Source organism: Lissotriton helveticus, chromosome 2_1, assembly GCF_964261635.1.
Source record: "Lissotriton helveticus chromosome 2_1, aLisHel1.1, whole genome shotgun sequence".
Taxonomy (NCBI): domain Eukaryota; kingdom Metazoa; phylum Chordata; class Amphibia; order Caudata; family Salamandridae; genus Lissotriton; species Lissotriton helveticus.
This window is the reverse complement of record NC_136059.1, coordinates 515,734,129-515,751,461: the sequence shown is the minus strand read 5'-3', so window position 1 is coordinate 515,751,461 and position 17,333 is coordinate 515,734,129. Positions and strand designations below refer to the sequence as shown.

Below are 17,333 nucleotides of genomic sequence, written 5' to 3'. Positions count from 1 at the left end.
CGCCGGCCAGAGGGATCGTGGTCAGCTTCTGTGGAGGTGCGCTACGTCACGCAGCAGCAGGCCGCAGCGGCATGGGCCCAGAGTCCCCCTCCTCCGGCTCACCACAGGTCAGGGCCACAACATTGTCCTGGGGGCACAGCACAACTCACCAGGGCTTCGCGGCCGGGTAAAGCCGCGGCTGCGCTGCGTTCCTTGTCCCCCCACCTCCGCCGGCTCTACTTGCCAAGCAGGAGGTAGGCCCCCGTATCTCCTCAGCCACAACGCAGGCCTCCAGCGGGACGATAGTGGGTTTGGCGGGGCCAGACCACATTCTGCAGCTTCTCGCACCGATTTACTGGACTCATGGGCGGCATCTGTTCTGGTAATCTGTTTGAATGCTAGAAGGCTCAACGGCACTTCAGAGCCTGGCGGCCATCTTCGTCGCCGGCTTTGCCATGGCCCCTTCTCTGAGATCTAATTCAATCCTTTCCCTAATCACAACACAATCATATTTTCCTTGAAGTATTTTGCATTTTTTCCATAATTATCTTCTGTTTCTGCTTGGGTAACCTTCATAAGTTTAATGCCTGATATTTACCGTTATAAAGCGGTGGTGCAAGAAATGTTTTTCTTCTCACATGCTTTTACTGCCTTAGTTCCTTGAATTTTCTGTATCCGTAATTTTTTGTTTGTGTATCCTTAATTGTTTTGTTCCTGTATCCATTATTCTGTCTTCTTAATTAGGCGGATATGACATCAAACTTTTGAACTCTTTCCTTTTATATTCCTAAACAAACCTTTCTATCACTTGTTTTTCATGTTTTCCTAAAGGCAGCCAACTTTAAAATCTTACTTTTGTACACTTAGGTTTCTGTGAAATTAACGTCAGTCTTTTTTGCTTAATCTCATACTTCTTTGTGAGCAGCACACATATTCTTCAAGCTATTTTGTAAATGTGTGTATTACATTTAAACACATAATTGTTTATAATTATAATTACCACACTACAAAGCATGTTCCATTGTGTTGTATTGTTTCAGGGAATAATATCAGCTACAAATGTGCTCATAGTCATTGTAAACAAGTGTCTACTATTGTAATCTAACTACATGGTATCATAGGCCTGCTGTTTGAGTCTTTTCATGTAATCTAAGTTGTTTAGGGCATGTGATCCTTATCTCAATGTGTATTTATAACTGTTTTGTGAGGGGGAACATCCAACCTCGAATTATCCACTACAGTAAATGTATTTTACTACGTGGAGCATGGTCTTATTGGTTGGAATATGGTCACACATCATGGGGGTCTGCCAATGCCTTTTTGTGCCATCACTGTCATAGGGTTTACCACTCTGTTTCCTCTGCATACCTTTTAACCTGTCCTTGTCCTATTGAGATAGATTGGTCTCGATTTTGGCCTATTTTAGTAATTCCTGTACACATATTTCTACTATAGCAGCTGCTCCTGACTTCCAAGTCATGGCTGTATGCCGCTTCTCTAGGAGCATTGCCAGATCTGTGGATCTACTCTCTAAGTCTCCTTTCTTTGGCTTTGACATGAGCCCAGTAGGCTGGTCTGATCCACTATGGGCAAGTCTAGAACATGTGCATAAACCTTTCCTCTCTCATCTTGGAGAGAGGACATGTACTAGTTATTGTTGTGTTGACTTTATGCAGCCACATCAGTGTCAAATACGCCGTATGGAGTAAGTTAAATTGAATGGATCTAGCATTCCTTGACACACCCGGATGAAAAGCTGTTGCAGTGACCAATTCTTTTTTAACTTACTTCCTACTTGTGTCTAAGTACTATCAAGTCTTCCCCCCGATCTCACTAACTCGCTGCTTTTAATTATAGTTATTGCCCTCCGTGCACACCAGTGTTTGAGTGAGATATGTAATGTCTCCTGTGTCGTAGGTTCTTTATCTGCTACTTCCCCTGTTTGTTGTATCAGATTTATTTATTTATTTCAAAGGTTTTATATAGCGCTGCTGGACCCGAGAGTATCAGAGCGCTTTACAAGGAAGGTAAAAGCAAACATTGAACAGTGAGATCAAACAAGTCAAGTGCATCAGAGGAGTATGGACATATAAATTGAAAAGTATAAAAATAAAGAAGGGAGGGGAGAGATGGAAGTGAAGTGAGGGAGAGATAGAGAGGGCAAGGGTATAGCGGAGGAGGGAGGGGAGAGCATAGTATGAGAGAGAGGAGTTATCAGGGATGGTGTCAAACTACAAGTATTACGATACAGTGGCCATGTAAAGGGTCCGTGACATTAGATACCCCAGTATTTGTTGAGAAGCAATATTTTAAGTTCTTTTTTGAAGAGATGGTAGGAAGGGTTGCATCGGATATCCTTTGGGAGGGAGTTCCAGATTGTGGGAGCGTTACCAGAGAACGCACAGGATTGGGTCTTTTGATGTTTAAGTCTGGGTGGGATCAGGATAAGTGAGTTAGTGCTTCTCAGGGATCTGGAGCAACCTGCTTTCTGAAGTTTAATTGCAAGGTAGGAAGGGGAGTTTTGGTGAAGAGCTTTGTGAGTGATGCAGGCAATTTTGTATGTGGATCTTCCTTCTATTGGAAGCCACTTGAGATTTTTGAGGATGGGGGAGATGTGATCAAATTTTCTGCAGTCGGAGATGAGTCTAGCTGCAAGGTGGAGGACAGATTTTATTGGGGCAAGATGGATTTTAGGAGTGCCAGCCAAAGTGGCGTTGCCATAGTCGATCCTGGAGAGGACCAGTGACTGGACAACAAGTTTGAAATCTTCTGCTGGAATGAAAGGTTTGAGTTTTTTGAGGTGGAGAAGGGTTAGAAGAGCACTTTTGGAGGCATTTTTGATGTGGGGGACGAGTTCGAGATTTTGGTCAATACTGATGCCAAGGGACTTAACAGTATTAGAGGTGGAGAGAGTGCAGTTAAGTGCATTGATGTCCTTTACCCAGAGTTGGATGGGAAGAGGATTGTTTTTGGGGGAGAAGATAATGATTTCAGTTTTTTTGGGATTTAATTTGAGATGGTTCAGATGGAACCAGCTTTGAATTTTAGTCAGTGTCTCGTTTAGGTGAAGGATGTCTTTGTGAGATTTGATCTTGTAGTATAGTTGCGTGTCATCAGCATAGAGATGGTAACTGATATTAGCGTGTTTGAGGATGAGGGTGAGTGGTTCCATGAACAGATTGAATAGGGTGGGGGAGAGGATGGAACCTTGGGGAACTCCAAGTGTAACAGGTTGAGGTTTGGAGAGGAAATGGCTAAGTTTGATTTGTTGGGATCTGTTTTGGAGGAATGAGGAGAACCATTTGAGTACCGTGCCTTCAAAGCCGAATCGATCTTTGAGGGAGTTGAGAAGGGTAGGGTGGTGAACGGTGTCAAATGCAGCTGAGAGGTCAAGAAGGATAAGTATGGAGGATTCACCTTTGTCAAGGGAACGGTGAATATCATCCATGACATTAAGCATAGCAGTTTCAGTGCTGCAACCCTTTCTGAAGCCGGACTGGAAGACATCAAGGAGGTTGAATGAGATAATGTGTTTCTCAAGTTGCATTAAGACACATTTTTCGAGGGCTTTGGAGAGGAAAGGAAGGTTAGAGATGGGACGAAGGTTGTTTGGATCATTAGGGTCCGCAGTGGAGTTTTTGGGAATGGGCGTAATTTGGCCAAGTTGGAGGGATGCAGGGACACAGCCTGTGGAGAGAGAGGAGTTGATAATTTTAGACCAAATAGGGGCGATGGTGGATTTGAATTCTTGGGCTAATGTGGCGGGGAGAGGATCTTTGGAGTGTGCAGAAGGTTTAAGTTTGGCCATGATATTAGTGATCAAAGATTCAGATACTGGGCTAAAATCATTCCAGGAGGCGTTGTTTTTAGCGGGAGAGTTTGTTGTATGAAGGGTTTTATGCAGGAGTAGATCAGGTAGGGAATCGGAGGTATTAGGCGAAGTGAAAGATGAGATCGACGTTGACTTATGAGTGTATGGAAGAGTGTGTAGGGTAGTGGTAGGTTGGGGTGCGAGAAGGAGGGAAGAGAAGGATAGTTCAATCGTGTTGATTTTGTTCGTGAAGAAGCTAGCTATTTCTTCGCATTTGTCTGTGGATGCTAAAATTTTAGGAGGGCCAGTGGATGTTTGTTTTTTTACAATATTGAAAAGTTCTCTAGGGCGGTTTCTGGCTCGATCAAGCTGAGATCGTAGAAAGGAGGCTTTATCTTTAAATATGTGTTTTTTGTATTGGGCACGAGCATTCCTAAGAATAGAGAGATTCTCCACAGTAGGGTGAGATCTCCAGACCCGTTCACAATGTCTAAGTGACCGCCTTTCATTATTAAGTTCAGGATTGAACCAGGTCTTAGGGGGTATATTTTTTTGTTGTTTAAGTTTGATAGGAGCAATTTTGTCTAAGGCTTCACGAATAGAGTTGTTATAATGGTTGGTTAGGTCATTGGTGCTGTCAGAGAGAGGTGGTAGGTCTAAGTGAGCCTTAATTGTTATTTCGAGTTCACCGGGAGGAATGCGTCGAAGGTTGCGTGAGGATTTTTTGGGTAGTATGTTGGTGGGTGCTGGTCGAGAGGTATTTTTGATCAAGGTGAAAAGGATGAGGTAGTGGTCAGACCAGTCAACCGGAAAAATATTTGTGAGGGAGGCTAGATCATTGGTCGTTATAATGGCATCAAGGGTGGCACCTTTGTTATGTGTGGGAGAGAGGCAGAGTTGGGACATATTGGTGATGTCCATTGTATTATTAAGTTGGATGACAGCAGGATCAGCCTTATTGTTCCAATGGATGTTATAATCACCAAGGAAGATGTTATTAGAATGGGAGAGAGAAGATTGAATGATAAGGTCAGTCAATTCTTCCGTAAAGGGAATGTTGTTACCTGGGGGGTGGTAGATGACGTGTAACCGGGTAGAGGGGGAGTCAGGTATGTTGAGATCGGCGCAGAGGTATTCAAAGGATGAGGGGTCTTGAGGATTGCCTAGTGAGATGTTAAGATCGGCGTTGAAAATTAGGGCGAGTCCACCGCCTGTTTGTTCGATTCGGTCTTTTCTGATGATATCATAGCCAGGGGGGATAAGCAAGTCAAGGATGGCGTTGGAGTGGGGTGTGAGCCATGTTTCAGTTAGGACAGCAATGTCAATGTCATCACTGAGGATAGTTTCAGCAATCTCCGTGGCGTGACAGGAGGCAGATCTACAATTTATCAGCATGCAGCAAAGGGGGGTGGTTATTGGTGGAGGAGAGGGGGGACAGATGGGGATCTGTATAAGTAGTTGGGGAGTTCTGGGGGAGGAGGGAGGAGGCGAGGGATTGCTTGTTCCTAAAAGAGTTGGAATAGACGATATATGTGTCGGGTAGGACGTGGATCGGCAGTTCCTCATCAAGTAACATTTGGTAGTGGGTTCAGATGGTTGGGAGGGGGGGCAAGGGGGGATAGCTTTAAGTTGTTGAGGAGGTCTGGGTGAGGAAGGAGGAGGGGGGAGATTTCTGTTTCCTATGAGAACCGGGATAGAGGATTTATGACTGAGGGGTAAAAAGTACGACGGTGGTGGTGGGGAGATAGGTAAAATCGAGGGAGTGTGAGCATTAGTGGATGGGGGTGGAGCAATAGTTAGATTAGAGGAAGTTTTAGCTTCTGAGTTATATGGTAGAGTACTAGGTTGTGGATGAGAGGATTTGAGTGGAGACACGATTTGAGAGGGTTGAGATGGTAGTGTGTAGGTTACATGGTTGTAGGAATGAGGGGTGTTATTGCCGATGATAGAGTTAGGCCGGCATTGTGTAGGTGTATTGAGGAGGATATTATAGAGTGAGGAGATAGTTTTTGAAAGGAGTGTGATGTCGCTTCTAAGGGAGGAGAGTTCTACGATGAGGGACCCAAGGGCAGGTTCAATGTACGGGGAGGCTAAAGTGTGAGTTGATGAGTGCGGGGGGACCGTGTTTGTGGGGGGATATGTGGGTGTAGGAGACGAGGAGGATGTGGGGTAGGGAGGTTGAGTTGTTTGGATGTAAGAAGTGTTAAGTGGAGGGGAGATGTTGGTGGTGAGGTTGAAGGAAGAGGTGTGTGTAGCGGAGCAGGGTGACAGAGGAAAAGGTGATGGGGGAGAGGTGAGGGTAGAGGATGGGTGTGATGTGGGGAGTACTGTAGTTTGGATGTCAGAGATGTTGAAGGGAGGGGGGGTGATAGGGGGGAGGTTGGAAGGAGATGATTGTGTAACAGAGCATACCGAATTGGGAAGATGAGATGAGAAGAGGGGAGCAGTGAGGGTAGATAGGGGTGGAAGGAGTTGAGGAGTGTCAAGGAGAAGAGGGAAGAGGGGCGTGGTTGTTAGGGTGGGTGATGAATCACGCGGTAGCAGGTGTCCGGAGACCGTGTTCAGGGATAGTGATATGGTTTGGGATGGAGTGTTAATAGGAGGTGTCGAAACAGTAGGGAGCGAAGAAGAGGAGAGAGAAATTATGGGGGATGTGGGGATTGTGTGTTGGGTAGGGTCAGATATGAGAGGTGAAGGTGAAGAGGGTTGGATGGGGGATAATGGCTCTAGGGTGAGATGAGATGAGAGCGCAGGGTCAGGAGATAGTGTGGTGGTTGGGGATACACTGCTAATAAGTAGATCATTAGAAGTTGTGGATGACGGGGGGGCATCCATAGGAGGTGATATTGGGTAAGGGGCAATTGGGGCGGATGTAGAAATTAAAAGTTGAGGTATTTCGGAGAGACAAGATATTAGTGGTATGGGAGGAAGGGGGGACGGTGAGTCTAGGGGAGGGGGGTATTGGTGGTCAAGATTCGAGTAGTTTAAGAGGGGCTGTGGTAAGGCGTTGAAGTGTTGTTCAAAGATGTCAAGGTGTTTTTCAGAGGCTTGGATGAGTATGGTTCCCGATTTGAAGATGGATATGTCTATTTCCCCGGGAAAGGAAGAAGATGGTTTGGTGGAGAGTTTAAAACCATAGGGGATGTTGCGTGAGTTGGAGATTAGGAAGTGACCTAGGAATATGCTTTTCCATTTAGACGGGCGTTTGGTGAAGAAGATGAGATTGGTGACAAGAGAGGAGTTAAGGCTGTTATGGTGGTCAGCGAATAAAGTTTCAGGGTGGAGGCAGATAAGTTCGTGTTTAATTTTTTTTTTACCATGTTTAGAGAGATGAGGTGGGTAGATGATGGACCAAGAGTTTGGGCCAAATTTGGAGATAAGGGGGGATGGGGCAGGAGGTGGAAGAGTGAGAGGGGGCATGGTTGAGAGAAATGGGGGGGGGGGAGCGGAGAAGCACACTGGAATGCGAGTGAACTAGTATTCGGAGGTATTATGGAATGGAACAATGTCCTGGGCAATGTTATACAGTAAGGGAACATTCAACATTCAAGATTGGTGGGAGTGCCGTATTTCAAAAACTGACCTGTGATTATCTGTCTGTTTTAATGCAGCTCATCAAATGTCTGCAACAAGCCATATGCGTGGTGGTCGCCTGTGGTCAGGATGCTAGTCCTGTTCCATTCTGCAACTTTAACAACCTTTGGCAGTTCCCTGAATTTGTGGTTAATCCATATTGGAAAGTCAGGGAAGCAGGCTTCTTTCAGCTGTTTTGTTATGTACAAGACAAAGTGCCCACAGTTTCTAGCCATGTCCAGCAACCTAGAGCATGGCTTGTTTCATGTGACTAACAACCTCAATATATGTAGACTCTTCAGCCCTTGTGAAGTCATGCCACCTGCCAGCTACCTGTAGTTAAGCTGAAAGGTAATTACTGCCTTAGTCGGGTCTCCCAATCCTCCTACCATAATTGGCGGCCTCAAGTTTTGCACTGTCACCGTGCGTCTCTCTGTTCTCCATGTAAGTTCTATTAGTAGCATGTCTAGCTGTTTAAATACTTTAAAGGTTAATGTTTGCTTACCTTTCTGGTTTGCCTATAAGCGATCAACGTTTTTGCTCTTTGTTCTGCACTGGGAGCTAAAATAAAATACTTCCCAATCTTTTCCTCTTCAAATTCTTCAGATACATCTTCTTATCCCATTATGTACGTTAGATTATTATTATTATATTATTATTATTATTATGTGATTCAAAATCCTTTCTCTCCCAGTTATTTATCTTGTCTGGGCACACTCTCCAGTTGTATGTATTGTTAGTATTCATCTTCATATGATGTATTTCTTACTGTTAACAAGCTCATGTATTTCAAAATCAGTTAATGCATTTTCCAAATGTAGTACTGCTGTCTTCCTTGGCAAGTAGAAGTATTTTATTTTCTGTTAAAAGCTCATATCATATTTTGTTCTGAAAAATAAAGCTCATATCATGACATGGCACTACAGAATTGGGCTACACTGGGCATAACAATCGCCAAGCGGAACATTGCCAGACACTGGGGCTCAGGGCCACCGCCAACATTTAGTCAGTGGGGCACAGACATGGCCATAGCCATGGTGGCCGAAAAAGCGGTATACACTCACAGGGGCTGTCCCAAGAAATGGTCCAGAATATGGGGGAAATGGAATGCATCAAGGGGGAATATCTGTGATCCGCCACAGGTGACTTCCACCCCGGAGAATAGCCCATGATCGAGATCCGATTCAAGGGACAGGGTTGTAGGTCTACATGAGAGGCCACAGGGGGTTAGACACAGTAGAGAACGGTATTACAGAATTGGGGAAATGTTGAACTGCCTATATTTACCTGTAATATTTCAAATGTTGATGTAAACTGCTCATTCATACATAATCGGAGAGATTTGCTGTTTAAAAATATTCCAAATGTTGGTGATTGTACTAATGAGAAATGACAATAAACTGTTTAATAAAAAAAAAGCTCATATCATGCTGATGCATTTACTTAATACCTAAATATAATGGTTTATGCTTTATTGTTCAGTGTCAGAGCAAACTAAACCAACTGAGCACAGAAACCTTGCCCGAGACAGATACTCAGGTGAGTTGTGACATTTTCCATTGCTTTACACTTTGCATGAGAAAACAATTACATTACAGAAATTATTTTTGTGTGCTGTGTTATTCTATTGTAATGATGACGCAACATTTTGAAAATCATAATACACAACACATTTACTGATAATAGACGAAAAAAAGCTGAAAGTACAGTTTGCACACGTGGTGCATGAAACTGAGACAAATGTAGTAGAAACACTGTAAAAGCGTGCTTTGAAATGTAAGATGAAGAAACCATACATTCAAAGTAATACTAGTACATATAAACGAGTTGCACTAATGAGAATTACTTATGAACATGTTGTTTATTAGCATTTACTGATGAAATTGTGCTATTAATAAAGTGGGCTAGTGTTTCTAATGCCTTCTGTTAGAATGCACCATTTAGAAAAGTTGGTGCAAAAATGTTTAGAAACTAGGTACGATCTTGAACTTTCGCATAGGCATAATAGAGATTCTATCGTTTATGAAAAGTGAAAAAATGATTTTGTAGTGTGAATTGATATATTTATATGAAAATTGACAAAACTTGTGGTAGTAGGGAATTTCTAACGTTAGCTATTTCTATTTAATAACATCTGGTGAAAGTTTACATATTTCCTATTTGAAATGATATATTGCATTATATTTGATTTTTATTTAGAGTGTATTTCATTTGAAAAGTGTAATGGCAATTTGTTTTTCCGAAAATGCTTTTTCTATAATGCTGACCTTTCCCCGGACCTAATAAAAATGGTCCTTTTATAGTACATGTGTAACATTTATATTCCTAAATGTTTCTTCAATGTTCCAGTGAATTATTCCTGTGGGAACAGCATTTCAGCTGTTACTATTGACTAATACTTTGTATTTTTCTTTTTTCACCGATGTTATTCCTATGTGGACTTCAGAATCTTTAGCTTCTCATGACTAGCATGGGAGAGCATCTTACAAGTGTCATCTGTGACATTATGTGAAACTGAACATGTGACAGTCTTTCATTAGTGGTGTGAGGCTACATCACTGGGACTTTGTTTGAAACTTTATAAAAGAAGAAACCCCAAAGAAGGGGCACGGCCATTCTGGTTTTTCCTAGTCTGAGACCCCAACACTATGCTGACCGATTTTTGATGATTACTAAGAACTATCCTCTTACTTTTGGATACTTTGCTGAAGCTACAGTCGGTAGCTGATGGACTGGAACACTCTTTGCTTAACAATTGTATTTTCGTTTTCCTTTATTTTTCTTCTTCTATGCTAATGGACTGGCCCTTAGTAGACTTTAAATCCGAAACCTTTTCCCTTTTTTCTTATGATTTGACCTGTTAGACAAACAAATAATCCTTCTGCCTTTAATGGTAGTGGAACTCTGTAACTCACTAAACTGATTTTTAGTTCGAACTTTCGAGACCTCTTGTATACTGTAGTATAGTTCTCTTGTGGGCTTAAAGCCATCTCCTTGTTATTCTTTTGTTTATTTCAGTGTCTTTAAACATCTTTGCTTGATGATGGTCAGTCCTGCCTCTTTGTCCCTCCTTTTGTTTTTGTTTCCTTCCACTGGAGTAGGGACCAAGTACTGTATGTTTACGCCTTGGTTGTTCATCCGTTGTTTGGGGGGCTTTTTTTTTAAATGTCTGCCCTGACCGTGTTACACTGTGGTTGTGTGTTCAGCTTCTGTCCCTATTTTATTGCATCTTGCTTTTCCCTTCGTGTAAAAGCACTCCACACAAGTGCTTCTCTGACTGCAGTTACTGTAAACAGGGCTATAAATCTTGTGAATCTTGGGCCGCTCTTAATTGTAGCACTTCATTGGTCTCCACGTCACCTCCTGTGGCCCATCGCTCAGTTCCTCTCTCCCGTTGCTCTAGAGCACTACTACTCCCCACCCTGGGCCACCACAGACTGACTACCCCTTGTTCAGTCTGACACTATATAGAGCCTTTCACTACAGGCTGGCTGAACATATATGGCATGATTGAATGTTTGTGATGGAATTCCCATTGGTAATTGGATATTGATGTATGCTTTTTCAGTGCAGTGTTTTAATATGCATTAAACTTGTTTTGGAAAGACAATTCCTGTCATTACCGCATCCAGGTTCAAGTGTTGGGCTCGGCTCAAAATCCTGTGATTCTCTGCAAATCATTTAATCTCCCGTAGCTAAAAAGAAATATATGTGTTCTACTGTAATGGAACTGGTTCTTGTGTAAAGCACGCCAATATCTTCTGGTCCCATTTGTGCTATGTAAAACTGCAAGCAAAAAAAAGTAGCTTTATGTCTTGTGTTTTTAATTAATGTTTCCTCTATGCCACCTTGGCACTGCCCTTTTTCTCTGCCTACTGTTCCCTCTGTGCTTTCGTAACATTGCCCAACCCCATGTACCCAGTGTGCTGCCTATCGTATGTCCACCGCAGCTGATCGCTGTTTGAGTGGAGGGTGGACCGATAAGAGCGAGACACGCCCCTTCCTGACGCTGTCTCCTAGCATATCCTACATAAGGTCCATAGCCTTCGCGACGCGCTGCAGATGCCCTGTGCGCTGTATGTGGTGGCCGTATCCTTGTGTTTATTCGCGTGTGTGTTTATTTTAACTTTTAAAAACGTGCACTTTGATTCAAAACGGGATATACCTGTATAACGAAGCCTCCATTCCCCTCATCACGCCGCATGCCTGCCGCTCCGACCCCGGTCCAGTGCAGCTGATCGCTGTTTGAGTAGAGGGCGGACCGGTGAGAGCGAGACACGCCCCTTCCTGACGCTGTCTCCGAGCATATCCTACATAAGGTCATTAGCCTTCGCGACGCGCTGCAGAAGCCCTGTGCGCTGTATGTGGTGGCCGTATCCTTGTGTTTATTCGCGTGTGTGTTTATTTTAACTTTTAAAAACGTGCACTTGCACTTTGATTCAAAACGGGATATACCTGTATAACGAAGCCTCCATTCCCCTCATCACGCCGCATGCCTGCCGCTCCGACCCCGGTCCAGTGCAGCTGATCGCTGTTTGAGTGGAGGGCGGACCGGTGAGAGCGAGACACGCCCCTTCCTGACGCTGTCTCCGAGCATATCCTACATAAGGTCATTAGCCTTCGCGACGCGCTGCAGAAGCCCTGTGCGCTGTATGTGGTGGCCGTATCCTTGTGTATGTTTGCGTGTGTGTTTATTTTAACTTTTTTAAAACTTGCACTTGCACTTTGATTCAAAACGGGAAATACCTGAATTACGAAGCCTCCATTCCCCTCATCACGCCGCACGTCTCCCGCTCCGACACCAGCCCACCGCAGCTGATCGCTGTTTGAGTGGAGGGGGGACCGGTGAGAGCGAGACACGCCCCTTCCTGACCCCTCATCCCTGGGGTATCTATTCAATCCATGCCAAGACTGCGCAGCGGACGCGCGCAGCGGGCGCGCCGGCAGCGCGCCAAAGGCAAGCCCATCTGCGCCCGGCCGGGAGCAGGGGCCAGCCATAATGCCCATTTGATCTTCTACACCTCACGTGAACTTCACAAATTAAAAGGGAAACTGGGCTATCAGCCCTAATGCCAAGCTAGCCATGAACAAAGAAGGGATTCTGCATCCTAGTGTCCCCCACCCCGAGCACCTTTTGCAGGACTTGGGGTCTGGATCTTCCACTTCGCATAGTGAACCTTCGGTCCTTACTACTTCTCCTATTCAAACAACCGGCCCCTTGGCCATTATTTACCTAAACACGCATTCTCTGGTAAAGCATCAGCTCGAAATCTTTCAACTGCTTAATGCCGATAGACCCGACATCTTACTCTTGTCTGAAACCTGGCTAACTGCTGATTCTAACCCCAATATCCTGGCAGCAATACCTACCGGCTATTATATCCATTATGCAAACAGGGCGTCGGGTAACTCTGGCGGCGGTGTAGCGGCCATCATCCAGCATAAACACAAATTTACCTCCCTACTGATCAACAGCCCTCCTCACGTTGATAGCCTCTTTGTAAAATTTGACTCTCCTAGATTTTCTTTTATCTGTGCTCTTTTCTATCGACCTCCCGCCCATATGCCCCTGTTCCCTCAACTCTTTGGGGAACTCACCTCTCAGCTAGCCATAAATCATACAAGGATCATCATTCTTGGTGATTATGATTATTGGCCTTCCGATGCTCATGAGAGTGCCACTTCGGTTGAGCTCACAGACCTTTTATTAGGCATGAACTTCACTCAACATGTACACATGGCCACTCATGCTAAGGGGCACATTCTGGATCAGATCTGGACCTCTAACATTGAAATTTCACCCCCTCTAGTCTCCCCATGTACGTGGTCCAACCATGCTCGTATCTCCTTTACCATGGCATACACGCCTTTCACCTCGGTGCCGTCGGCTGGCAACTTCGTAGCCAGGAACTGGAAACAAGCCAATATGGATGACTTCCATGCATCCCTAATAGCCTCCTCCCCCAACGAACCGGCCCCCATCTTTCTTCAGGCCGTCAACCTTGATCGCTGGCTAGAAGTAGCTAGCGACAAGGTAGCCCCTCTGAAGAAAATCCGACTTAAGCGCCCCCACGACGCCCAACGCTGGTTTTCCGATGACCTAAAGAAGGAAAAATTGGCACTTAGACAAGCAGAGCGCCTCTGGCGGCGTGCCTACGCTCCTGAGGAGAGAGCGGCTTATGTAGCTTTATTAAGAAACTATAAAGCCTCCATCCTCCAAACCAAATATGCTTATTTCTCCCATAAAATCATAAACTCATCTTCCAAGGCCATAGACATCTTTTCAATTGTAAATGAGCTTGCATTGCCTGATAGGGTGACGGCTAAACCTACCCCTTCACAAACTCTCTGCGATTCCCTGAACTCGTTCTTTATCGACAAAATTACTCTGATCAAGGAGAATATCCCCATCTACTTCTCCCCTCCCACCCTCCCCGTAACCTGTAAAAACCCCCTTTCACAAATCCCTCTGATCTCCAAAGAAGAATTCCTGACCCTACTGAATAAAATGGGATCTGGCTCTCCTAACGACTGCTGCCCTCCTCATATTCTAAAAGAGGCTTTTCTCACCTGCTCCGATCCACCGCTCTCACTCCTCAACAACTCCCTTAAAACAGGCATCGTCCCAGACACGTTCAAGTGTGCTGTGGTCGTCCTGATACTAAAGAAACCTAATTCCGACCCTTTAGTGCCTAGCAACTTTCACCCTATTTCGCTGCTCCCTTACCTTAGCAAAATTCTAGAGGCACACGTCACGAACTGCCTTAGCTCATTTATTGATCATTCCAAGTTTCTCGACCCCCAGCAGGCGGGCTTTAGGACTGCCCACTCCACGGAGTCCTTTTGGCCGTCATGGACGAGCTTAGGAGAGGTGCTGACAAGAACGTCACCCAGGGCCTGGTGCTTCTAGATCTATCAGCAGCTTTTGACAAGGTCGATCTTAAACTTTTGATTGACCGTGTCAACCAACGCTGGCATCAGGGGCCTGGCCCTTAAGTGGATCACCTCCTTCTTACATGGTCGGTCCCAGGCCGTCAGGCTGGATAACTTCATAGCAGAGAATACAAAGCTGACCTGTGGAGTCCCTCAGGGCTCGGCCCTATCACCCCTCCTCTTCAATTTATATATGCAACCCTTGATGGTGTCTCTGCGTAACAGCCCTGTCACGATCTTCAACTATGCTGATGACCTTCAGTTGATATTTAACATAGACCCCTCTACCACATCCATTAGTAATTTCCAATCTACTATGACTACCATTAGTGAATGGATATACTCCAGTCAATTGAAGCTCAACCCCGATAAAACTGAGCTTGTCCTCACAGGGGGGCCCTCCAATCCCTGGAACTCCAGCTTTTGGCCTCCTTCCTTGGGGACCCCCCCCACCCCCAGCCCAGTCAACTCTGTAAAGAGTCTCGGTGTTATTGTCAGGCTTGGCGTTGGTTCTCTTCGGGGCTGTGCTGAATATCCTATAACCTCCCCCACATGACTCTCCTAGAGTCTGAAATGCGTAACACAGACTACCAAGATCGTCCCGGGAGGGCGGGAAAGGAAGGGGACAGCGGGGAGGGAGATCTTTAACGACAAGGACAATGATTTAGAAAACACCCCCCCAAAATCCCACAAGGGAATATTCTACAATCCTTTCTATTAATCACAACTATGTTCTGTGCCCCTACCTGAAAAGGAAAATATAAGAGTCTTTGTATTTAGGGAGGAATGATGAGGGCCAAGATTGGGGATGAAAGCCAACTGTAACAACAAGCACATAAGAACACAATAAACATATGATTTCATAAGAGACTATGTTGCTTCCTCATATCAAACTACCTACCACTTGAATACAGTGTTCTTCTTTAGGCTAGAACAATCCCCATGATCACGTACCCATTTTTCGTCTCCCCTGTATTGTCAAATACAAAGTGCAGGATAATGATGAAACGAAGGAAGAAACACAAATGAAAATACGGCAGATTAGGTTAAATCACCCTTTATCAATGTTTCCTGCCAGAGGATTGAGTTTATCCTTTTGGGGAAGGAATCTGATTCTTGACACCCTAGTGTTAAGGAAACACGATATCTCCTTCCACAAACATAGACTGATTACACTGTTCCGATCACCGTATTCAGGTCAATAATGTACATTTAGTCTGTGGAAATGAAAACACTGCTCCGATCTGCTTAGACCGTAAACAAAACCTCTCCCCGCAATGAGAACGCAGACCAGCGTCTCGTCCAACAGGAAGAAGAGTGAAACCCTTGTTAAATCACAGGGTCGTGTCAAGGTACTTTGTTTGTGCACACAGCCGCATGCACTAATCACCCAAATCCAAGTTCTTTCACCTGACTCAGCACGGGGTGAAAAAGAGACAAAGTCAGAAATGTTTCTCCAACAGGAGCTTACCGCTACCTCTTCATACCGATCAGTCTTGGCATTAATTATCGGCACCGCGAGTGAGTCACGGCAGTGTTTATTTCCGGGATAGTGCGTGACCGACGTCTAGAACGTGACGTCGTCTCCGGGCCTTCTGGGAACTGTAGTTTGTTCTGTGCGGTCGCCCATTTATCCCGCAAAAGGCGGACAGCGACCATACACGGCGGAAACCTGACAGTTATCATCTGCAGTGACTTATCCTTGAAACCCCAAATCAATGCGGTAGTCTCCTCCTGTTTTTTCCATCTGCGCAGCATCCGTAAAATCTGCAGGTTTCTGACCAGAGAAGCCCTCATCCTCATCACCCTGGCCATGATCACGTCTCGCATTGATTATGTGAATGCTCTCTATGTTGGCATTCCAGCATACCAACTACATCGCTTGCAGCTCGTTCAAAATCAGGCAGCTAGGCAAATTTTCCGCCAACCAAAGCATCAACACTTCAGTCCTCTGATGAAGAGCCTTCACTGGCTCCCAGTGGCCAAGCGCTGTCTATTCGAGCTGGGCTGTACCATCTTTAAGACCTTGGTGGACAAATGCCCTGCTTTCATCTCTACCAGAATCCAACGCTATGTTCTCCCTCGGGATCTTCGGTCCTCTCACCTCCACCTGCTGACTGTACCCACCTATAAACGGAAAAAGCATGGTGGACTGAAGTTTTCCTTTCTGGCCCCTCATTTCTGGAACTCCCTCCCAATGAACTGATATCCACAACACACTACTCCCAATTCAGAACCCTTTTGAAAACCTTTCTGTTCACACAAGCATACGAATAAACACCTATCACACCCTCACTCCCACAGTTCTTCTGTACTAGCGCCATGAAACCGATTGGTGTAAGCGCGCTTTAGAAATTCTTTTAACATAACATAACATAACGTATGTCACCTGTCCCTTTTGTCACCATGCTCTTCTCTGCCCTCATACATGTATCCTCTTTGCACTCAAGCACCGGCATGGGCCTGACAATTTCCTCCTGCTAATCCATCATGCTGTTTCATCCAGACCTGTAACCATGGTGCCCCACGCACCAGCCTGCCTCTTTACCACTGTCGGTAGTCTCTGCCACCCATTCTGTGCCACTGCGTTTCTGTATATCTCCTGAACTTGTTCCCATTGTGCCAGCTGGGCACTGCCCACCCTCTCCGACACCCGTCCCTTCTATGCGAGTCCCTTTTTAGGTCGAGCCAAGAGCCAGCGCGCCTGCACTGCTCTGCGAGACTTATTGTAGAAGAGTAGGTGAATAGAAGCTCTGCCCATATTTGCCATTGGCTGGTGTCATTCTCTATCCTAAATGCTGGCTTCTGATACGTCGATGGGCTTGTTAGTCCCTCCTTAGTACCACCTCCTCTTCATTTGGCACCTCCCATGGTGACTGGCCCCTTTACTTCGGTTGTTACAGGGTACGTGTTATTTAGACTGTGATCACTATTTTCTTTAATAAGGCTCTCCTACTGCAGGCACAACATGCTTTGGTGCCTTCTTTGCTCCCCCCTCCCTCCCGTTGTCGTGCCTTCTCCCCCCTCCCTCCCGTTG

General features: G+C 45.2%; 1 protein-coding gene across 1 annotated transcript in view; it reads left to right on the top strand.

Moving 5' to 3' along the window:
• Positions 1–17,333, top strand: part of CENPK (centromere protein K) — a 471,484-nt gene that overhangs the window by 83,071 nt on the left and 371,080 nt on the right. Inside the window, exon 4 of the mRNA XM_078675154.1 lies at positions 8,846–8,902. Within this exon, the coding sequence (XP_078531280.1) occupies positions 8,846–8,902 (57 nt within the window). The remainder of the gene's footprint in view (positions 1–8,845; positions 8,903–17,333) is intronic.